At 33.4% G+C, this 25,985-nt stretch overlaps 1 protein-coding gene across 1 annotated transcript; it reads left to right on the top strand.

The window, feature by feature from the left end:
* The first annotated feature begins 14,599 nt into the window (after positions 1–14,599).
* LOC149559665 (uncharacterized) lies at positions 14,600–15,333 on the top strand. The gene has a single exon (XM_089824243.1). It carries the CDS (start codon positions 14,740–14,742, stop codon positions 15,058–15,060), a length of 321 nt encoding a protein of 106 aa, XP_089680369.1. The 5' UTR covers positions 14,600–14,739; the 3' UTR covers positions 15,061–15,333.
* The last annotated feature ends 10,652 nt before the right edge of the window (positions 15,334–25,985 follow it).

Genomic DNA, 25,985 nt, shown 5'->3' with positions numbered 1-25,985 from the left:
CTAGTCCAAGTTGACCCCACAGATGGAGTTACTACATAATGAAATAGCCTTTGCATAAATAGTGATGGATAAAGATCCGCATCTTTCTACACATGAAAGATTAGTTCACCTTGCTGTCAAGTTATCTATCCAAATCAAATCATTAGAAGCAGCTTGTGATAATTGGTATGCAAATCTAAAGCTAATACTTGAGGTCCATACATCTTTCTTGGGAAAACACACTATATGTGTTTAACCCTTTGAGATAAGTGTCAAAAAGGGGGAGAAATTAGTAAGGGGGAGAAATAATTTTTGGGGAGAGGAGAGTCAACGATAAAGTATAGTACAGTTCAACATATGCATATTTGCTCAGTAGGAGTATAGTTTCATATTTGGGAAAACACAATCAAAAAGTGGGAAGTTATAATATTTTGAGGTATGACTGTTAAGTCAAGTTTTGCAAAATTTTGGAACTTTAAAATTTTTTACATATGCCGCCCAGAGGTAGTGAGTATCTGAGTTATGCTCATAAGTTAAGATTATTCATGCATGACCTAGTGTTTTTGCTACTCATCTCAAAGGGGGAGATTGTTAATCTCAATTTGGTTTTGACATATGAGTGTCTATACACTTAATCCATTTACAAGTTAGAACTAAGCTCATGCTGAACAAGAAATACATGTCGATCATAACATGTCAAATAATGAATGCTAAGTGAGATACTTAGTATGTGCTAAGTAAATAGTTAGTGTTGAGTCACTCAAGTTCTAAGAAGATAGATGATGTTGAGTGATAAATGGATGCTAAGTTACAACATTGAAATTGTAGTTGATGCTGACCATCAGGGACTTCGAGTGTCATGTAATACAATTCTTGCATAACTTTATTTTAATGGCACAAACTGCTATGTAAACCATTTTGGAGTCAACTTATGGATTGTTTTATGATCCTAAATGATAAGAACGAATCTTAATTATGAATCCCTATGTAGTACATCCATCCAATTAGAAAAAGAGAAGGATTAAGTGGCAATATGGATGAATTAAAATCATTGCTTCATACCTAACCCTAATACAAAATGTGGAAGCAAATGAGGAGTGAGAGAAGTTCACGCATGCAAATAAAGCATTTTAGTGTTTATGAATTGAGATACATTGTAGAATCTGTTAGAGGATAATAGAGGAAAGGAGTTAAATGATAGAAGTGATACATCTAATCAAAGAAGGATCAAGGATACATGCAAAGAGATGATTTGTTATCTAGTAGCAGAGTGCTAACTTCAGGATCATTGTTGAGACATTCTAACAAGCGACTCAGTTAAATCTCTTAATAGAGTAGTCTTAATAGCTATTGTAAATCCTTTAACTAGGTGCTAACTTCATTGTAATTTGAAGTCCTTTAACTAGGCACACTTCTAACATGGTGTTAAATTCCTTTAATAGGCTAAGATCTAACAATCTTGTGCAAGTCTTTAACAGTGCAGACCTTTCATAGGGTAGATCATCTTTCATGATCAAACATTGTAACCTTTATTGGATACACTTTACAATAGTAGCAGTGAATATTGGTGGGTGTCATCCCCACCCCAATTTTACCTTCTCATTGGAGGGTTTCTAGGTAATCATATCTTGTGTCATATGTGTGAATGTTTACTTGTTTTTATGCTTTAGATGTATTTGCTTAATTTGGTATTTTAGTTTACATTCATATTATGAGATGGATGTGTGGTGAATGAATTTATGGTTAAAGATTTGAAGGATTGGTTCACCCCCAACCCCTCCCCCCTCACTCTCAGAGTTTATTTCCCATATTGTATTTCAACCAAAATATTCATTTTCTTGAGTGTCCAATTTGATGTCTTTAGTAAGTTGAGGGTTCTTGCAATTGAATTGGTGTAAGATTTTATAATTACTAAATAAGTCCACCCCCACAACCCCCCACCCAACATTGAATTGATGTATACATTTTAAATAAAGATATCACTAAATAAATTCTCCTAAGTTGTCTTTCAATGCTTCATATTACTAAATGAACCCTATTAAGTCACAAAATCTATTTAATTCAATACTACTAGTTACTTTTAGTTCAAATGGTGTATAAGTGTAAAATCTTAATGTCTTTGAGAGATGGTTGAAAACTCTTGCAAGCCTACTTGGTATTCTTATTCATCCAAACTTGTATGTGAAATTATATTGTCTATTGTGATGAGATAATATTTGATTATTCTATCATTTATATTAGTTATTGTCTATTGCGATAATATAATATTTGATTATTATGTCATTTATATTAGTTAGTCAAGACAATAAATGATAGTCTCAAAATTTATAATCAGGGGAATTAATTTGTTTCTTATTTCTTAGTAATGTTTATTTGAGATGAAAGAAAGAATTTTGTATCTATATTAGGCTTCTAGTAAATTCTTGCAATGTGATCCTAATTTTTCACTTCCCTTTGAATCATTTTTTCCTAAAACTTCAAAATATTGATAAAATATATTTTGGTTAGATTTGTGTGCCTTGAAATTTTTAGATTGAATTTAGATTCTAGCCTAGAAGGGGTCAGTTAAGGAGGGAAAGTTTGTTCATTTCCTCTTATTATTGTTGTTTTTTTAGTTGGGTACTTCTACTTACATGAAGCCAATTAATATAAATCTACCTTTTAATTCCTTGTAGTGTTGACCTCAACCGAAAACTTGTTGATCTCCTTGTCCTCTTGTAGCCTGACCTTATTACCTCAACAACCAAGCTCAATCTAGGATCTTTGTAGAAACTAAGATGGTTTGGTTTCTTACGGTGAATTATTAGTCATGTACAGACCATAAAAAACAAAGAACCCAAATGCACAAAGTAGAGCATAAATCAAGCATGTTGATCTTGCTAATGTTAATGGACAAATGACAATTATAATGAACATTAGTAATGCTTTGATAAAAAAATATCTTTCTATAGTTAATAGTTGGTTCCAATATTCACATTACTAATTTTATTGTGCAAAGAAAATCATGGTTTGAATGAGGTGATGCAGCATGCTCTTTTTCTTTGACAAGCAAGAGAAAGTTGACCTAAAACCTATTTGCAAGCACCACCACTTGACACCTGACATGAAAATTTCTCTACTGAAAGACCTCAAGTCCATCTATCTAGTAGATGCCTTTGGTGTTATTGTCACTAGTTACCACAATAAAAAAGGACACCTTGAAGCACATGTCAAAGATGTTGATTCCTAGTATGACATGGCCATGGTAAATGACCACTTATCTGTTTATTCAAATTTATTTCCCATCTTGTCATTATGCACTAACTACTTCTTACCTTACTGCTATTAACTAACTTCTACATTTACAGGTTCCTGTGGAAATCAACTATACATATTTGTGTGCTTCTTTGATCTGCCTAATCTCAACAATAGACATGTCCCTGATGCTCTTCAAAAAAATTGAGTGAAACATTGCATGAGGTTCACCAATCATCTAGACATCAAAGTCTTCATTCACTAGAAAAATTAATAATGAATGGGCTAAATACAACCTCAAAAGTCTTGGCAGATCTATTCTATAGGAAACCACAGTGTACACATTTTTTTGTACTCCAAATCCACCAAACTTCCCCATTCTTCAAAAAAATCATGCTTATGACTTTTCTTTTGTAGGCCGTAGGCACACTGATGGCTATAAATGCTCAGTTGGAACCTTATGAGATTTGTTGCAATACATGCCACCATCACTTGAGATTTGATATCTCTATTGATATTGAATCTATCGACTATATTCACTGTCAAAGACTTGAAAAAGCCTATAACTCTGCATAATTTTTTATGCACATTGCAGAGGCAAGAAGATAACATTGACTCCACCTTACAAGATGATCTCCTAACGAAACACTTTCTAGAGATTTTCGTGATAACATATGACGAGTACCAAAAAACATTTCAAAATTGGTATACACTATATGGAAATTGGAATTATATGCAACATTTGCATTGGCTATAAACAACAATATTGTCAAGATTGTCAAGCAGTGACTTCCACTTGTAGTTAAGCATCCACCTATAATTGGAAAGCACCTAATTTCCTATGATGCACAACTATGACCTCTATATTTTGCATGGCAATCTACTACTCAAAATTTTTCACCTTCAATTTTGTATAGTGTAACAAGAAAGAATGAGTATATTTATTTAATGTAAAAAGACATCTCACATTGCTTATTATAGACACACCCATGACTTTTCTGAATGTTCTTGCATATGCCAATATAGGCCTACTTCTTGTATTAATTAATAGTATATGAGTTTTCAAACCCTTAAAACTTTTAAGATATCCATTAAATCCAAGCATAGAAATTTGTTATGTCATTTTTTCTGTTTCTTGAAGTTACTACTTTGATTGTTACTTGATTCTATGTCCTATAGTTATTCCATCACTGATTTATAATAGAATTTATTAGGTAATAGTGAGGAACTGATGGTTGATTTGTCAAAAACTCCATGTGACATGCTTCTCTAGTTCCAAATAGTTATCACATTTGTTTTACTTTTTGAACAACAGTCTAATTCATTACACAATCAGTTTCGGTTGGACTTTCCTCTTCAACAACAAAACAACCACACTATAGTATGCATGAGAAAGTTCTTAATTATAATCACACAATTAGCACACTGATGGACAACATACCTATATTCGGTTGTCATTGTCTTGTAATGGATCATGCAAATATTTATACATCATATTCAAATTTATGTAGTGAGTTTTCCTTCCTAGTGGTTATCTATCAATAATAACATTTTCCAATCACACAAAATAATGTATTTGGGGAATCTCTTAGCTGAAACATTTGGCTCTATCTGTTAAAAACTTGGATTATGTTGTACAAGCTAATTCTATTCGTAATGGGGGATTGTCCAGTCCTAGTTTTCCGTAGACCCAAAAGCCGCAGAAATTAAAATACTTGTCCCTTAGTTGACTAGTAATAAATATGGTGCAGTGTTTATTCATAAACAAGATGGAGAGTAGTAGATACAAATCTTTTGCTAATTTTTAGGTGGAATTTTATTCGTGTTAATTACTTATAACACACTCGATATTGTGCTACAAATGGGTGAATTCTCGGATTTGTGTTACCTTTGGGACCAACTTTGTCAATCCGGTCTGCTCAGATCGATTCTGGCCAAAAATATTTTGGCTGGATCCTTGTGGCATCAAATAAGGGACATGTACAAGGGCCAAAAATATTCAGAATGGATTCTCATGGCGTCAAATAAGTGACACGTGGAGTACACATGTACAAGGGGCTTTTGGTTGGATCAAGTCTAGACAAAAATGTCAAAAACTGTATAAGCTAAAAAAAGAGTCATCTCCAATTCATTTGAAGGCAAGGACCACTAGGAATGCACAGCAGCTTGGGGGCTACAGGAGCATTTTGGCCGTATCAGGTACTTTAGTCTAATTTTTTAATGTTTTAAGTTGTTTTATGTTTTATTTTAATTACTTTTAGTAATATAATAGTTTTGTAATTTTTTTAAAAAATTGTATTTTTTTAAATAATTAAATAAATTTATTTATTCTATACATTATGTATTTTTTTTTTTTTGGTAAGTTATACATTATATTCTTAAATAGTGTATTAACTTTTACAAAAAATATGTAATCTTTTGTTTTATTTTCTTATATGTGGCTAAAATCTGTGTAATTTTAGACAAATTAGAATATATTTTAAATTTTAGCAAACTCTGGAATATATTAATAAAAGTAGATAATTTCTAAGAAATAATTTGATTATAAGTACAAGAATATGAAAAAAAAAAGTTCATTATTGTCAGATTTTTTTAAGAGAAAATATTAGAAACTTTAGAGAAATTTATTTTTTTAATGTTTGAAAAGATTGGACAATTTTAGAAAAAACTTTTAAAATGTAGAAAATATTAGAAAACTTTATAGCTAAGTAAAATTCTAACATTGAACCAAATGAAATTGATAATTGAAACCCTCCTATTGAACCAAATTAGACTCTAACTCGTACATTGAACCTAATTAAACCCTAATTGAAACCCTTTCATTGAAGCCAATTAATTATAGCTAACAAAAACCAAACATTTCAACTAATTAAACCCTTATTTTGAGCCTAATGAAAATCTAACTAAAACTTTCACATTGAACCAAATTAGACTCTAACTCTTAAATTGAACCTAAAATCCTAACATGGTTCACCTAATTGAACACTTATTGAAACACTCAAACTCTCTCAAACACACCCACAACACCCCCCCGCCCTCTCTCACACATAGGCACACATTATTCTCTTATGTCTCCTCCATATATTTATCTCTCCTCTTTGGTTACTTGTGTATCCTCTTGTTTTATCTATTCCATGGATGTTAGAAATCAATAATAAATGGTCAATAATTATTGAGAGATGTGGATGACCATTGAGACTTCTACCAACATTTATTATTACCCCAATTTTATGTACTCTTTTGTGATCCCCAAATAAATATGAAAGCTTATTCAATGTTATATTTTATTTTATTTTTTGATACTATCTTTTTTCTCTCTTTTTGTTATTTGTGGTTTTCCCTATCCCCACCATTCACATAGTGAAAAATACCACATTACTTCCCCATTATTTATTTTGTGAGACAACTTTCTTTTTATCACTTTACTAGTTTATACTTTTCTTCTTCCAAAATATCTCATCTTTCACTTATTTTTGATTGCCCTCTATTCTATAAAAAATGAGAAGAAATATCTAAATGTTCACATTAATAGGACAATTTAAAATTAAAACTATTACTATTTTTTTTGAGTATTCTTGTTCTATTAGTCACATATATTTCTTATGTATATATCCATATGCACACAATATGTATATGCTTAGCACTTTGTGCTTGGGTGAAGAGGACACCTAATCCAAAGAAAATTCTTTCTTATTGTTTATGAATTTCTATTTTCCTTCCCCTCTTAACCCTAAACAAAAAAATTGTTATCAAAATCAGCCATATAACATAAGGAGGGGTTAATTTTAAGTAGAATTTAAAAAATCAGGAAAATATATTTTTATTTATATCTTCTTTTTTATTGCAAAATGAGAACATCTTTGCTAAGAACTGTATAGGAATTGTGATATTGCTATTAGGATTTAACTGTGTAGATTTCAAGTCAAATTCATTGACCCATATTTCATGAGTACTAATTCAATATGAATCCATCTCTCATGAGAATAAATGGAACACATAGAAATCATCAGATCTAGGTGATTTTCATAGAGGTGACGCATCAGGACTTCCCGAGAGGTCACCCATCCTAATACTACTCCACATTGAGTGCGCTTAACTATGTAGTTTCCTCCATGGTTAAGCCCACTCTTCTTGCAACCCCACTAAAAAACCTTCACCAAGTGTTGTGCCTTATTAACCATTCATTAGAAAGCCCCTTAAGCTCATTAATTGATAAGTAGGAGATAATTTCCCCAACAAGTCAAATTGTGATATTGCTATCAGGATTTAATTGTGTAAGTTTTGAGTCAAACCCATTGAGCCATATTTCATGAGAATAAATGGAATGCTTAGCACTCATCAAATCTAGTTGATTCTCACAAAGGTGAAGCACTGAGACTTCCCAAGAGGTTACACATCCTAGTACTACTCAACCATAAGCATGCTTAATTCATGGAAAGGATATTTTCTCAACATTTTTTATGAAAACTTAGGTAGTGATTCAATACAAATCCATCTCTCATGAGAATAAATGGAACACTTAGCACTCATCATATCTAAGTGATTCTTATAGAGGTGAAGCACTGAAACTTCTCGAGAGGTCACCCATCCCAGTACTACTCCACCTTGAGCATGATTAATTCATGGAAAGGATATTTCCTCAAAAATTTTCATGAAAACTTGGGTAGTGATTCTGTAAGGAAACTCAGGTGCGGAAATAGCTTCCTACACTAATCTCATAAGGAAAGTATGATGCAAATCCTATTAAAATCTTCTTCACTTACAGATTCAATATCATGTAAATAACAATATTGCAGCCAACCATGCATACGGAAAATAGATAGAGGAAAAAAAAACACATAACACAAGGATTTTCCGGTGGGGAAAAAACTTTCGCTAAAACAACCCCACCCCTTCAAAACCTGCACAATATATTATCTTCAACACAAGGTTACAATACACTTGCAATGTAAGTTCAACATCGACAACAGAAGACTCCAGTAGCTACTCACAGTACCAACAATACACCTTTTTTTGCATTGCATCACTTCGCAACCCTAAAAATGCTTATAACCTGCTCTTCACTTTAGGGCTACTCCCAAAGGTAAACCATATTAGGGTTTTACCATTCTCCGAGAAAATAGGAACCCCTAAAAATGCTTATAACATGCACTTCACTTTAGGGCAATGCCTCGAACCCCACTATTGGGGTAGAGTGTACAGTACTCAAATATCTTAGTTGCCACATGTCTTCACCTATCATTGAATCTTCCTAACATAGATCTTACGTGTCATAGGAATCTGTCATAACTGTTTTAGTCATGATCTCCTTATACACAATTCAAGATGTCGACACATCAACATTATTTGCAAGAAATACAATTTACAAAACAAATAATAAGAATAGGAATTATACAAGGTTCAAACACCTTATTCATATCATTCTCCCACTTGTCGAACACCTTGTAAGAGCAACAAGAACATAACAGGAACTAACCACTATAGGCCGAAAGGCCCATAGACTACGAACACCATCTGAACTTCTCAGTGCCCACTGGTTTCGTTAATGCATCTGCAACATTCTTCATAGTATCTACCTTTTCCAAATTTACCTTTCCATCTTCCACCATATCTCTCACAAAGTGATACTATACATCAATGTGCTTCGTTCTGGCATAGAAAGTTGGATTCTTTGCAAGGCAAATAGCACTCTGACTGTCACACCAAATAGTAATCTGTTTTGCATCAACACCAACATCAGAACACAATCTCTTAAGCCAAATGGCTTCCTTACAAGCATGAGTAGCAGCCATGTACTTAGCTTCCGTAGTAGAAAAAGAAACCACATGTTATCGCTTGTTCATCCAACTAATGGCACCACCAAACATATTGAACACATAAGCACTAGTGGATCTCCTGTGGTCAATATCACCTGCCCAATCTAAATCCACAAACCCATGAATACAAACTGAATGCGGAGATCCAAAAGAGTTACCATGATAGCATATGGAGTAATCTGATGTACCCCTCAAATATTTGAATACTCGATTAACTGCATCCCAATGTATCTTTCCAGGATTAGCCATAAATTGACTTAGGACTCCCACTGCTTGGGCAATGTCTGGTCTAGTATAGACCATAGCATACATAAGATTGCCAACTGCACTAGCATAAGGTACTCTACTCATGTCCTCCACCTCACTAGGAGATTTTGGACAATCATCTACAGTTAACTTTGTTCCCACAGGAATAGGAACACATAGTGGTCTACAATCTGCCATGCTAAACCTATCCAACACAGACTTCACATACTTACTATGACTCAACCAAAGTTTTATGTTAGACTTGTCTTTACTGATTTCCATACCCAAGATGTACCTAGTTGCCCCAAGATCTTTCATCTCAAATTGTGCTGACAACTGAGATTTAAAATCATAAATCATACCCTTACCCTTCCCAAACAACAACATATCATCAACATATAATGCAACAATAAGAAGGCAATCAGTTTCAATTCTAAAATAAACACAATGATCTGATTTTGATCTTACAAATCCAATTGACAACAAAAAGGAATCAAACTTAAGGTACCACATCCTAGGAGATTGCTTCAAACCATATAAAGATTTCTTTAATCTGCAAACTAAGGATTCTTTACCTTTAACAATGTAGTGCTCAGGCTGTGACATATAAATGTCTTCCTCCAAATCACCATGAAGGAAAGTTGTCTTCACATCCATCTGTTCTATCTCTAAATCATATGATGCAGCAAGAGATAATAGAAATCTAATGGATGTCAACTTTGCAACAGGAGAGAATATTTCACTATAAACTATTCCCTCTACCTGTGAATACCCCTTTGCAACCAATCTAGCATTGTACCTTTCAACACTGCCATCTGCACAAAATTTCTTCTTGAACACCCATTTATAGCCAACAGATTTTTTCCCTTTAGGAAAAGGTACAAGGTCCCATGTTTTTTTTTTCTCTAATGAAGTCATCTCATCATCCATAGCCTCAATCCAAGAACCTGCATCTTCCATGCCCAAAGCCTCTTTCATAGATCTAGGCTCATCAGTGTTAGTAATCAAAGAAAAAGCACAACTAGAATCTAACATAGAATAACCAAACCTTTCTGGTTTCTTTCTTTCTCTCGTGGATCTCCTCAAGGGCTGAGGTTGAGGTTGTTCTTCGTCTTCTTCTAAACTATCAGAGCTACAAGAGCTCTCCTCATCATTAGACCCAACACGATCTCTCTGTTCAGTCTTCTCAGGGGTAGGAGCCAACTGAACAACATCTTTTTCCTTTTCTTTTTCATCTAGTTGTAGCACAATAGGAGAAGATGTTAGCTCTCTAAAAATTGTAGTCACAGGACCCCAAAGATTGTACCCTTTCACACCAGCACTGTACCTGATGAAAATACATTTAACAGCTTTATTTTCCAACTTAGATCTTTTCTCCATTGGAACATGTGCATAAGCTTCACAACCAAAAACATGAAGATGTCTAATTGAAGGCTTCTTACCAGACCACACCTCCATGGGTGTCTTACCAACAAGGGCTGATGTAGGAGATCTTTTAACCAGATAGCAAGCAGTGGCCACAACTTCGGCCCAAAACCTTTGTTCTAAACCAGCACCACTAAGCATAATCCTAGCCTTCTCCATCAGTGTCCTATTCATTCTCTTTGCAACTCCATTTTTCTGTGGGGTATATGGAGTTTTCTTATGCCTCTCAATGCCTTGTTCTTTACAGAACTGTTCAAACTCTGCTGAGCAAAACTCACCACCATTGTCAGTTCTCACACACTTAATCTTCTTACTAGTCTGATTCTCTACAAGGGCTTTAAATTCCTTGAATCGACTAAAGACTTGTGTCTTAATTTTAAGGAAATAAATTCATGTCCTTCTACTGTAATCATCTATGAAAGATACAAAAAATACAGACTTGGAGATTGAAGGAACTTTTACAGGACCAAACACATCAGAATGAATAAGATCCAAAACATCAGAAGATATGTGAGAACTAGAGTAAAACTGAACACGATTTCATTTACCATATACACAGTGTTCACAAAAGTCAAACTCGAGATTGCAATCATTTAACCCCTCAATGAGATTTTTATTTTTCAGGGTTCTGAGACCCTTCTCACCAATGTGACCAAATCTCATATGCCACAACATTGTCTTTTCTGTAGGAAGCTTTCCTTCCAAAGTGTTTTCATCCTTATGTACACTTGTTGCACTACCATTAGAACCACTAACCACAGTCTCCTTTACTACTCATTCAAATGGTGGGGATGAAGTGATAGCTGCTCTCTTCTTTGAAATAGAAGAACTATTACACTAAGAAATATATGCATCAAGCTGAAACAAAGTACCTCTCCTAGTACCCTTACCAAGAACCATAGCCCCTCTCATCATCTTACATCCATCTTTAGAAAAAACAACTTGCACACTTACATCATTCAACATACTTACAGATAATAGGTTTCGTGCCAAACCTGGAATGTGCATAACTCCATTGATTCCCTTCACTCGTCCATCAGGAAATTTGATAGTGACCCTTCCACGTCCAACTATCTTTAGGTGAGAATCATCACCCAAGTACACCTTTCCACCATCAAACTCTTCATATCTTGAGAACTAGTTTTGATGAGAGGTCATGTGAAAAGATGCACTCGAGTCAACCAACCACACATCATCAGATACATGGGCTGCCAAAGCTACAATGAATGCATCGCCATCTTCTTGAGATTTTTTAGAACCAGAATCTGAGGCTTTCTTCTTCTTCTTAGGCTCTTTACAGTCTTTACAGAAGTGCCCAGTCTTATCATAGTTCCAACATTTTTCCTTGGACTTATTGGAAGTCTTTGACTTCCCACTGGATTTGGATCCACGCTTATTGTCAGACTTATTGTCATTTTTCTTCCCTCTTTTCGTGGATCTCCCATGAATAGCAAGGGCTTCTTTTTCTGAAATAGAAGCCTTTCTCTGCATCTCCTCTGATAGCAACGAAAACACCACATCATCCATTTTGAAGGTGACTAATGTGCTTCCGAGAGCCATCACAAGATGGTCCCATGAATCCGGTAAAGAACACAAAAGTGTGTAGCAACGATCCTCCTCCTCTAACTTGACACTAGCTGATGTCAACTACGCAACTAGCAGATTAAATGCATTTAAATGATCCATTAAGGACCCACCTTCCTCCATTCACAGAGAATACAAATTCTTCCTCAGGAACAACTTGTTCACCAAAGATTTGGCTTGATACACGGTCCCAAGTCTCTCCCAAAAATTATATGCGATTTTCTCATCTAGAACATTCAGAAGGACTGCATCGGTTAAACAGAATCTTATGAGACCCTTAGCTTTACGGTCTTTGATATCCCAATCTTCTTGAGCTATAGTTGCTGGTCTTGTAGCGCTTGTAGTCGCTTCCCATAGGTCACGATCTTCCAACATGTCTTCCATCTTGAGTTTCCACAACTCGAAATTAGTGCCATTAAATTTTTCCACCTCCATTCTTCCATATGATGAACTTGCCATCTCAATCTGCAAATAAGATTCAGGATGCTCTGCACAAGACTCCCACTCAACTTGAGATTAGCTCAAAAAACCCTACCTAACAACTAGGATCAAAAGTTGATCAAGCTTTGATACCACTTGTAAGGAAACTCAAGTGCAGAAACAACTTCCTACACTAATCTCATAAGGAAAGTATGATGCAAATCCTATTAAAATCTTCTTCACTTACAGATTCAATATCATGTAAACAACAATATTGCAGCCAATCATGCATACAGAAAATAGATAGAGAAAAAAAACACATAACACAAGGATTCGCCGGTGGGAAAAAACCTTTCGGTAAAACAACCCCACCCCTTCAGAACCTGCACAATGTATTATCTTCAACACAAGGTTGCAATACACTTGCAATGCAAGTTCAACATCGACAACAGAAGACTCCAGTAGCTACTCGCAGTACCAACAATACACCTTTTTTCGCATCGCATCTCTTCACAACCCTAAAAATGCTTATAACTTGCTCTTCACTTTAGGGCTACTCCCAAAGGTAAACTGTATTAGGGTTTTACCATTCTCCGAGAAATAGGAACCCCTAAAAATGCTTATAACATGCACTTCACTTTAGGGCAATGCCCCGAACCCCACTATTGGAATAGAGTGTATAGTACTCAAATATCTTAGTTGCCACATGTCTTCACCTGTCATTGAATCTTCCTAACATAGCTCTTACATGTCATAGGAATCCTTCATAACCATTTTAGTCATGATCTTCTTATACACAATTCAGGATGCCAACACATCAACATTATTTGCAAGAAATACAATTTACAAAACAAATAATAAGAATAGGAATTATACAAGGTTGAGACATCTTATTCCTGACAGATTCAATATGAATCCATCTCTCATGAGAATAAATGGAACACTTAGCACTCATCATATCTAGGTGATTCTCATAGAGGTGAAGCCTTGGGACTTCCTGAGAGGTCACCTATCCTAGTACTACTCCACCTTGAGCACGCTTAATTCATGGAAAGAATATTTCCTCAACATTTTTCATGAAAACTCATGAGCCCTTCGTTCAATAGGGTATCAGAGGTGGTTGTAGTTGTCTCTCATATGACAAAAACAAATTAATAGACATTATGAGTTCAATAGTAGTCTATGGTTGGGGAGAAATGTAAAGTGTTGATCAAAGAAGCCAGGTACAAATAATAAACATCTTTGATGTAAATGCCATTGAAGTTCACAATGCAACTATAAGAAAACAAAAACAAAAGTGTTGTAGAGTTATTATTCCTTATAACTTTTCACATTCAATTAAACAAGAAACACAACATAATTACTTATAAATAAATAATAATATAGATAAATTAAATTGACTTTCATATAGATATTAACTCTCACCTACTAATATATATATAGCGATAATAATATTCAAATCTTCTCAATGAAATTAGATAAATATCTTAGGTTCAATCACTTCTACGGTTTTAAAACACTCCGCTACCACATTTCATCATATGCGAAGATGGCAAATATCTACGTAAGCTTCCAGTAACACTCTTGGTTCTAGTGCTCTCACATCCCTCCCATTATTTTCTCCACAACTAATCGACAGATATTTCGATGGTTAGGCATAAACTTATCCAAATATCTACTTAAACATCTCCACTTTTTCTGAATAAACTGTCATAACCATTGACTACCATAATATCTATTAATCTGGTCAAGTCTATCAGATCTGGTGTATTCTCAGCCACACAAAATAATATCTTAGCAAACTGTAGGTAGAAAAACTTTATTGAATGTTATCCAAAAGTTTATCCTACCATATTTTAATAAATGAATGTCACCGACACTATATTTGCGTGGCAGCTTGAAAAAATTGGAAGGATCATCGATCCATGGCCCTCAAAGCGAATGCAACGCTATAAATCTTCATTCCCACATAAACATATTGATAACTCTTTCACCTGCAAATTCGAGCTATTTTGAAGCTTGAAAGTTCATATTCATGGCGGATTCAAAGGGAGGTCTGGTGGAACAGATAAAGGAAAAGATTCCTGGACAGAAGAAAGAAGGCCAAGTGGGACATCAAGGGAAACAAAATGAAGGCGGGGTTATGCAGCAGATCATCGACAAAATTCCAGGAGAAAAGAAAGGAGAAGCCGGACATCATGCGAAACAAAACGAAGGAGGAATTATGCAGCAGATAATTGACAAGATTCCATCACAGAAGACAGACGGGGAAGTGGTGCATCAAGAGAAAAAAGACAAGGGAGGTTTGGTAGATCAGATAAAGGAGAAACTTCCCGGCAACGAAAAAACCCATTAGATTACAATCAGGCTTTTTCTTACTGCTTTGTGTTCTAGAAAGAAATATTCAGTAGAAGTTTGTTTTTTTCTTCTATTTAATAGTTTAATTGATCAGTACATCTGAATGGGTGCTTTACTTGCGTTTATGCAAGATTAATGGTCAATGATAAACGTATGCTTGTGTTAGATTGTAGTGATCACAAATTGGAGCAGCACATTCATAGGCAAATTTGGCTGTTGATGTTGGTTTACCAGTCCCAGTTACTTCAATGAAAAGGTTTCCTTCTTAGAACTGCAGAGATTCAATATGTGGTGATATTTGTTGAGATGTTATTGATTATGACTTTAGGTAAGTTGAAATGCCAACTGTTTAACTTGTTGATAAGATTTGTGTATTTGTGTGATATATTTATGATATTGATGAGGGCTAGAATCTAAATAGTTCAAATATCTTCTAAGTTTTTTCCGACCGACCACAATTTCTTAAATGTTATTTTTCTTCTTCTTAGAGTTAGAGAGATTCTGTGTGTTCTGAAATTCGATAAAATGTTGGTGATCGTGACTTCGGTTCGCTTGGAATGCAAACTAGAATTTTGAATTTTATATAGAGTATTTATAGGTAGCAATAGTTGGTAAGATTTAAAAATTTCTATCATTAAGTTATAATTTTGAGGTGAGATGGATTCTAAATAGTTTTAATATCTATTTACAAATTCTATGTGAAATTTAACTAAATGATTAATCTCAAAAGTACAATAAAAAAAGTTATAAGGTTTTTCACTTATAACATTCTTTCTTAGATTTTCATAGATGGAATTTTCAGCATTAGCTAGTTTTGATCGTAAGTGAGATAGAGATTTAGTGTTTTGATAGAGATTCTTTTGGTTTATTTTGAATCCTTTTAAAATCAATAAATTGAGTTAGATGATATATTGGAATTTGCATATTCTTTTTGTTTTGAAGTTATTGGAAATATAATGGGAAAGTACAATTCTTTGGGGGTGGGGGGAGTGAGTGAGTATGGATATTCAAAACTTTTCACTTCAAACGTGAACCATATCTAATAACTTCACCACAAACCCTTATTTGAATATTATTATATACCAAATCAAACATTCACTATAATATAATATGAGATCTAATATCTCATTGCATGAATAAAAATCACACCACATAAATAAATCATAGCATGTGACCCAAATATTTGGTAATGCATAAACTCTCTAAGGTGGAGGTAAAACTATGGTGGGGATGATACCTACAAAATCTTTGCTACTACAATAATAAAGTGTGCCTATTAGGGCTATAATGTTTGATCATTTTTAATGATCTACCCTATGAAGGGCCTTTTATTTAAGAACTTAAAAGAGTTATTCAGTCTACCTTGATTAAATGATTTCAACATAACAATTATGTGAGCGCTTTGTTAAGATATTTACATAAGCATGTTAGGATGACTCAATTAAGAGATTTACCCTTAAACACCTATTAAAATGTATCAGTCTTGATATTTCGGTTTGCACTTGAATGTTGATGAATGATCTCCTCTATCCAATCTGATATCACTTCGTTGTGATTGGTCTTCAATAACTCTGCACCAATTGCTTCACTGCAGTGCACAATCACTCTATCTAATTTACCTTCAACTTTGCATTCATCCAATCTTCAAACTTTGAACCACATTTTTCATCTCTAGATCTTGTGCTTAAATAGTTTATTTAGAAACTTCTACAAGGATGAACCCACTATAGTGGGTAACACTTTTTTGGAGGAAGAAATTCCTCAAAAAAAGTACTATCACAATTTTTTAGTCAAGTAGTTTCAATAGAAACTATCTTGGCAATTTCAAAAAAAAGTGGATTAATTTTGATAGAAAGCAATTTTTAATTACCTAAGAACAAAATAAAATGATGCAGTATGTTTTAATCAAAACTCTAAAAAAGTATGTTATTGCATGGTAATTTGGATTCTTAGTTTCTGTCAAAACTAGGAAAGCGTAGAATAAGTGTATATAGAAAGTACCTAATTAGAAATATTTTGGAGAGGCCATAATAATCGTATTGGTTCCATTTCTTTGAAGCACAATTACAGTGTTCAGATGGAACAATAAAGATATGTCATTTGACATGACATAAGTACTTCAAACAAGCTTTCTAATGACTACTATAATGACTACATATTTAATACATTTTCAATTGTTTGGGTATATCGTTTTGGTCATCAACTAGAAATAGGTTTTAGTAAATAACTTTTGTATTGGATGCTCATGGAAAAATAGTAAATAAGAGAATAAAACTTCTCAAAAATAAAAAAAATCTTTGTATTTGAGTCGTCTTTCTATCAATAAAAGAAGTTTTGGAATTCAACAAATACAAATTAAGTTACATGCATAAAAAATAATGTATGTCAAAATTAGCATTAGGTTAACTTTGAATATCAATAAAATATCAAATACTAAGGATAAAGACATTAAACCATCTCCATGAGGTTGGTATATATGTTAAAATACTAAATTTGAAAGAAACATATGGATATATGATGGGGAGCTTCTTTAAGTAAGAGCTTTCTTGCTCTTCCCATGCTACTCCTAGGCCACTTAGGGTCTTCTCTCCTAATCCAAACCTAGAGGATCCCTTTATGATTCCCCTTCTCCAAGAAACTCTTCCAAAAATTCAAGTTTCAATATTATTCCCCAAATTCACCATGTATGCATTCTTTGGCATAGAATGCTCGAAACTTCACTAAGTGACCCAACATCAATATTGAACCCTCTTATTGAGGTTATTGACCCACCCCTTACCATTCTACATTAGACTTTCAAATTTTCCATTCATATTTCACCAAATTGCCTAGTTATTCCTTGTAACCTTAAGAGCCCCTATTAGCCCTCCTTGAAAAAAAGGAAAGTGCAATAGCTCACAAAAACCCTTAATAGGGCCCCTTAGTGTGTTCAAGACTTTTTCTCCCTATGACCTAACCTTGAAGATTTTTTAGGTCTTGGATTCCAGGATTGACTGTACATCACGACTTCAAAAAACCCTCTTTTTATGGGTTTGAAAGGAAATATTTGTGTGTGCTTCCACATAGGCATCAAAATCTAGCTCTAGCCTCCTCCTCTAAGTGTTGAACCTTGCATACACTAATCCTACATTACCAACTCAGGATTGACCCATGTCAATCTTTTGTTCACCACAAAACTCCATTACAAGAATTTCCTTGCACCTTGCCCAGCTTGCTTCAAAAAACATTATGTACACTATATACAGAGCCTATTTCTCATTCTCCAAGATCCATGATTTTTTGACATAGCACACTCAAGTTGTAGACATTTTCATGCTTGCACTACAAAACTAGACAATGGGATCACTAAAACTAAATAATTTTATAAACCCTAACAATTGAAAGCTCAAAATTGAAATAGCTATATACAGATTCAAAACATGACTACAAGATGTTATTTTATAAAAAATAGTCACTAGTTCAATCCAATGCTTCTTCTCAATACTCAAAAACCTCATTATAGTCCACAAAATTGCTTCCTATAGGTGTTGTCTGTACAACCAACTATCCAACCCTTAGAAATTGGAAAATTCTTAAATAGACTTCATTATCCATTTTGGCCTTTAAGTCTAACCATAACTACCCAATTTGTCTTCTTTTCCAAAAATGCACAAAAACATGTCCAGCAATTTTGCAAAATTGAAAAGTTGTTAATGCAATGTTTTGACAACTTTTGTGCATTTTTTCTCATTAGACCTCCAAAGTTGTCTAGTTTGCTCCCAAACCTCCTAAAATGACCTTAGTACACCGAAGGGCCCTTATCAAACACTTATTTCCCCATCTTGAATCATTTTATCACATTTTGCGATCTAGAGAAAATTTTGAGCAATCATGCCTATAGGACCTAATTGACAAGATTTGACTCACACAACACATCTTACCTATTCACACCACCTAGACTCACCTTGGGAATTTATAACTAGTCTTTATTACCCCAATGGTTGGTTAGACCATCTATGAACCAAAATTTAGATTAGGGCTTTATCTTACCCTAGGTTCTCTTGCAACAATATCTATTGTAGATACAAATTTTTGTGTGTCAAGAATAGTGTCACTCTTTAAAAATTAGAATTTTGACAACATATAAATTTTTCATAGAAGAAAAAATAATTGAACCAAACAAATTGAAAAACAAATTTGAAGAACATATTTAGAATCTAGATGGAAAATTCTAAAAGGATCTAATTTACCTCATCTTCAAATTTGCAACCATTCAATGGAAATTTGCATCTGAAGGTGAATTTTTTAAAAAGCAATCATGGTTCAGTGTTTGTTTAGGAAAAAAATGTAACCCACTATTATGGGTCCACCCAACTATCTTGATCAATGATCTAGATTCATCTTTTTTACCCCTTACTCCTTCCACTTTTATGATTGGCTAAATTCCTTGCATAGGGATTAATGATATGCAATTAAAGGTGTAATTAACTCTATAACTGATTTCCCGATCATACAAATACATCCCTAGCTCAAAAAATAATTTCACATAAAATTTAGTGTCATTCCAAACAAATATCTTGAACTGTCTTACTCAACACATATAGTTTGTTGTTACTCGGCCATGCCTATTCTACATGTTGTCACATGGCTTCACCTCTTCTTGGCATACTCTGTCTTACTCGGTTTCTATATCACTCGGCATAAGTATGTACTCAGCATATATAATATATCTTGAAAAACTCAGCTAATACTAGAATACCCAGTGACCTCTAACTTGCTCCACACTAACTACTACTCAATACATCCTAAAATACATAAAAGTCATTTTTAGAATACTTGGCCTAAATATAATGGCTTGGTTGCAGTAATGACTGACCAATTCTACCTAGTGAATGACTAAGTGTTTTGCACTAACTAACAACACCAAGATTACCTTAATAATTAACAATGTCCCCCTTTGATATTAGTAGAAACAAATAGATTGTCATGATCAAAACTTTACATATCAAAACTTCAACACAAGTACTCTGCGTTAGAATATAATCCATAATTGTAACTCAGCCTACACAGTCTTCTGTACTTACACTTTCCAAAATCTTTTAATACACACACATCTATCTGAGTATCAGACTGGCCTCTTATTACTCCAAAAATAATATACACAACAAAATTTGAAAATTTAATACATATCACATAAATGATCCGATTTTCTGAATTTTGTTTGGCATACCTTTGATCACGAGTCATCATTCGTCGGCCCTTGCTTTTGTCATGGTTGTCCATATACTTAACAAGGGTCTGGGAAGTATACCATACTTCAAAAATAGTTTGTGGGATTTCAAAATCATTGACATTGTATTGTCCCATTTATTCTTCAATTCATCAAAAACAATTCTCTGAATTTCTAATATAGCTACAAATTTATCATGTTGTCTGCAATGGACAACTGTTGATTACTCTGAATTAAATCTTTATCAATATTTAGATTCTTTTGCATGACTTCCAAATGTGGAGCCAACATATCTTGAATATTTAGCAGCTCATCTCTTATTCTGCTCCCCTCCTGCATGATCTCATATTGATTCCCTTGCAAAAATCTCAATCTTGAAAAATGAAGTGATCTAGAATATGCTTCCAAGGTTAGTGTGGTTCCAGTTTGTGTAAAATCAACATCTATCTTTCCTATCTTCTCTCTTATTTCCTTTTTAAATGTTGGCACAAGACATGATTTTCCAAACAATGAATTAATTATGTCGAAGGCATTCCCTATGAAGTGGACAAGCTGATTATGGCGATCGATGGTTTAGAATCTCTGAAAATGAGTAGACGACCATTGAAAGCATTGGGGCCGCTCGCTTTCATCGCTGATTTTGGAACGCCTAAAAAAATATCGAACACTAATAAAGTTGCCTGAATGTGTGGTAACCACTGACTCTGACGTAGTCATTTACATTGTCGTTTTCCTGTCACAATTGTGGATTACATTAATGATGGGTTGAAATGGGAAGAGTACGTAGGATGTTACATTATTCCCATCTTGTAGATCAATGCACGGTATCGAGAATACTTATTGAAGCTGTGATTTCCATAATTTCTAGTTTTGGAGGTGTATGAAAGTCTTCTTCCCTAGAGACAAGACAACTGCTCATGGAGTTTGTGAGATTGGTCCTTAACTGCTTGTGTTTGATAGAGCCCATAAAAAGGCAATGCCTAAAATGGAAGCACTGACGCATTCATCGATTACACCGCAAGGTTGCCTGATGACTACGGTTTCTTTGAATACCTTGCAGTGACAAAGAATGATTGTGAGACAGCCTTTCATGACAATTTATGATGCACCGCGTGTACTTTCGATCCGCCTTTAGGGCCATGAAAAATATGGTCTAGAGATCATTTTCTAAAACATGCACAATTCTCCATCAGAAGAAATTCAAATGTCTTTATTCGAGTGGGCGTACTTGCAGCTGCACTTCGAAGGTCTGATTTATCATCCTCCTTTGAATTCAAAACCATAAATTCTTATGGGCATCGTGCTTGGTATTGGTGGTGTTGTTGCATTTTCTATGGGTGTCTGCTAATTTATAAAATGGCATAGTAATCATTTGAGATCGATGGAGAGAAGTGCACACTATTTTCTCAGAATGTTTGCTTATAAGGAATTGAAGACCGCAACGAAGAGTGTGAAAGAAGCAGACAAGTTTCCTTACTAAATTTCTTTTTTTATTTCACCCGCTTACCCCTTCGACATTCTTTTCACTGGGCTTGGTTTAATCTTGGGTATGGTTTTACGGGATTCGTCATTTAGGATTGGATCACAATCTTATGATTTATAAACATGGGTTGTTTCAATCGCTACACCACAAAGTGGCTATATATGTCAACTGAACTTTTAGGCCATCTTATTTTGAATCTTATTACTAACATTTTTAAAGGTCTCTTAATCACATATGTACACTGTGGGTTGGATATTTTACAATAAATTATGCTATGTTAACTCTCTATGTAAATATTGTTTCCAAATTCTGTATCATGTATATATTGAAGTTTACAATTACTTATATATGTTCTTAAGTAATTTTAGATAAGATATTTAATTTACTTTTTACATATATAAAAAATAATTTGTAATTATTACTGAATATTGAATTAAAAATAGCAACAAATTAAATTATAAATTTGTCAAATTTATATTATTTTATATTATTTTATTTACAGAGTGAATTTATTAAATATATTATATGTATCAATTAAATGTAAGTAGTAGTATAGGAAGTTTTACATGTGTGCAATTTGAGATATGGCTAATTCAATTTGACTTTGAGACACCAACTTCAATTTGATCTTCGAGGTGACACATTTTGATTCCACACTTAATTTAACAAAATACTATGCCATCTCTTTTGTTATTAATAAATAATTTAAAGATTATTATAAATATTTTAGATGAATGATTTTTAATTCAAATTAGACAACTATAAGTTAGAAAGATAGATATAGAAAATTATATTTGTAGGAAAATAAGCTAAATTTATATTTAAAAAATCAATGTTAAATTGGTAGTAATGAAATATGATATTAGTGTTCCATTGGATCATCATATTATTGAAATAAAATAAAAGGGATTTATACAGAGATACACAAATATAGGGAGATAGATGTAGAAACTAATATGGATATAAGGAAATATAGAGAGAAGTGCAGTGGAAATGGAGTGAGTTAGAGAGGAAGGGGGGAATGGCACAAATAGATAGAGATATAAGAGATGAAGACATATCAAAAATCTAAAAGGAAATCGAGCTAGACATAGTTATGTAGCTAGAGCTAGAGGGATAGAGAGAACTAGGGAGAGGTATATAGTTATAGAGAGGTAGATCAAGTTATAGAAAGAAATGGAGAGAGAGTGAGAGAAATATAAAGATATTCCCTAAGAGTAATGTCAATTTTCTCTCTACTACTTTCTACTTAATATATTTTTCCATAGTTGATCTTCAATATATCTTCGACATACCTATTGCATAGCAAGGTGTGATTGCTAGTATATGTAACCAATTTCTCCACCTCATTATCTTGGGTAGAAATTTCAACCAAATTAATGGCTATTTCACTAGAAAAACTTTCCATGATTGTATTGTCATATTTTCTCTTAGCACTCTCCATCAATTTCCATTGAATATTAATATTTTGCTCATTGATCTTCTCAACTATTTTTAGTTTTTGTTCAAGAATGGGAGCCTCATTAATGCTCTTTATAAATAGTGGTTGAGATATAGATGTCTTAGTGAACACATGAAAATTTGGTTATAAAATTTCCACACTTCATCAACTCATTCAAGATCTTACCTCGGTCATAACTATAATTTCTACTCGGTCGCTTAACACTTTCAAAATCTCATTACTAAATTACTCAAACAACACTAACAGTTCAACTCAACATCAACATACATAACTCAATTCAAAATTCAAAATTTTCATTATGAATCTATAAACATGATTATACAAACTCCAATGCATCTTATCTTAGGAACTGATGTATGATTTTGTAATTTAAAACATAGTTCCATACATAGCTCTCTTTTCTTAGTTTGTGGTAGTGGAATCACCTAATGCATTGGATGGGTGATCTCAACATCAATTATTGCACTTCTACTTACTCCTTTTCTTTCTCCAGGGTTGGTTCGTCTGGCTTCTTACTTGTTCAACTTCAACTACTTCCTTTCCTTTATTCTATTCACCAATGTCAGGGATAACTAAAACCCTTTAGAAAATAGCATAAAATTTTGGCGAATTGAATATTGGTTTAGGGGGGAAAATTAATTTCTATTGGAAAAATTTTATTTTTAAGTAGGAATTTTTTAAATTTTATTCACGATTATTTTTCAATAATATGAAAACTCTATAAAATCCCAGAGAATCTTTCATTATTGATGAAAATGGTCGAAAAAAGTACACATACCTACAAATAACTATTTTATTATTATTATATAGAGCCTAATTAATTATCAAATTTTAAGGTCAAATTTAGCCCATTTATATCTTTTTGGTTTCCCTCCAAATTATTGAATGGTGTTTGTCAGAAGCACCCCTATTATTTTTAACTTTCAGATGATCCTAAATCAATGGCTTAAATTTAATTTCAAGCCAAACTTTTAAAAGGATAACAATTTTTAAAGAAAGTTCCCAAAGTAAAGACATGCATCCTCAATCAAATATATTTCATGACATAGTGAGAAAGGATAAAATGTCTCATGAAAAGTCTTCAAAATAGAGGAAAACGTCAAATATACATACTTAATATGTAGTGTAACTTAAATTTTTACCAAATATTGGCAAACATGACCATTTATTAAAATAATCCTTGAAAAGTACAAGTGAAAATGTTTAATCTATGCGGAAAAATAAGATTCCATTGGCGAAGTCATCACTAAAATATAAATACTTCTATATTATTATTGGGGATTATCCTACACATGGGACCCAATTTGTTAAAGTGTAGGAAACATGGACACCCCAAAAGTGCCAAAAAAAAACCAAATCTAGAGTCTTTGATGAGTGAGATTAGCCAATTGGTGAATATTAGCCACTAAAGTTATTGACCATTGAATATTGGTGCAAAGTTCATACAATTCCTACTTAAGTGACCAATCATATGGTAATGGTAACAAACTATGCCACCATTCATCTATCTTTTATATTTTCCTCTAAAAATTTTTCTTATACAATCATTTGCAATGTGTCCATACACTCCACATAACTAACAATTGTACCATGTATTGTAATCTCAATTGATTTTTTTTACCTTGCCTATGTCCATTGCCTAGATTCTTAGTTGTCTAATTCAAATTTTCATTAGATCTACAATCTTGTGCCTATGTCCATACTTGTGACATGAATAAAAATAACCTTCAAATCTAGAAGAAATTAGTGTCTTATTGATATTTTATCTACACTCATGTGATTTATGTCCTTAGTTATTGCAATTGAAATAATAACCATTGAATACAGTCTTACAATTTGACTTACCAAACTTTCTTCTACGAAGATTTGTTGTGTAGAATGGTTTTCCACAATGATAAAATATAGCCTTTTTGTTCTTTAGCTTTGTATTCCTTTGTTCTCCATGCTTAGATCACTCTCCTTGCTTGGTAGATGACATGTGCTTAGTGTAACCTAATCAAGTAGTATGATGATGCCATCTTTGTGATCACATCTATCCATCAAGTAGTCTTATGAAAATATTAGGTTTCTTCATCCTCTTAATGAATTAATTTTCAACTTTCAACTCATTCTTTAGTATATCATTCTCAGATCTCAGATTCACAATCTCAACCTCCTTTCTAGTAACCACTAGACTGACTTCCACTAACAGAGTTGCCATGTCAAATTGATTGAGTACCAAAATTTGTACCTTAGTGATATTTTCATCTTGTCTTCTTTAACCATATCTTTCTCATATTCAACCTTTTACTTTTATTCAATGACCTCACATAACCTTAAAGATATAATTTTATGTTCTCTCTTCAATGCCCTTACTTCTTCATTAAGGTTGTTCTTTCACTGCAATAAATCTTCTATTTTTCATATGTTCTCAATGTATTCTTCCTTATATTGTGTGTCACATTGTTGAATTTCCATATCCTTCCTTTGTTTCAATAATTTCCTCAGTTCTTCTTTAGCAATCTGAACTTGCTCCAAGGCAATCTGCAAATCATTCTTCTTGTTATCAACCACCTTTTCTAGCTTTTAGGATTCCATCTCAGTATCTTGTATCAAGTTGTTAAACTAAGAGAACGAATAATTTGACACCAATTATTGGAAATATAATGGGACAGTAGGATATAGAGAGGGGAGGGGGTGAATTAGGATGTGGAAAGATCACAAATCATAACACATAATAAAAAGATTTGGTAATGCATGAACAAGCCAAGGTGAAGGTAAAACTATGGT

Source organism: Cupressus sempervirens, chromosome 4 (genome assembly GCF_028749045.1).
Source record: "Cupressus sempervirens isolate cs-2001-9-10 chromosome 4, ASM2874904v1, whole genome shotgun sequence".
Taxonomy (NCBI): Eukaryota; Viridiplantae; Streptophyta; class Pinopsida; order Cupressales; family Cupressaceae; genus Cupressus; species Cupressus sempervirens.
Note: the sequence above shows the minus strand (reverse complement) of the source record. Positions and strands in the feature narration are given on the sequence as shown.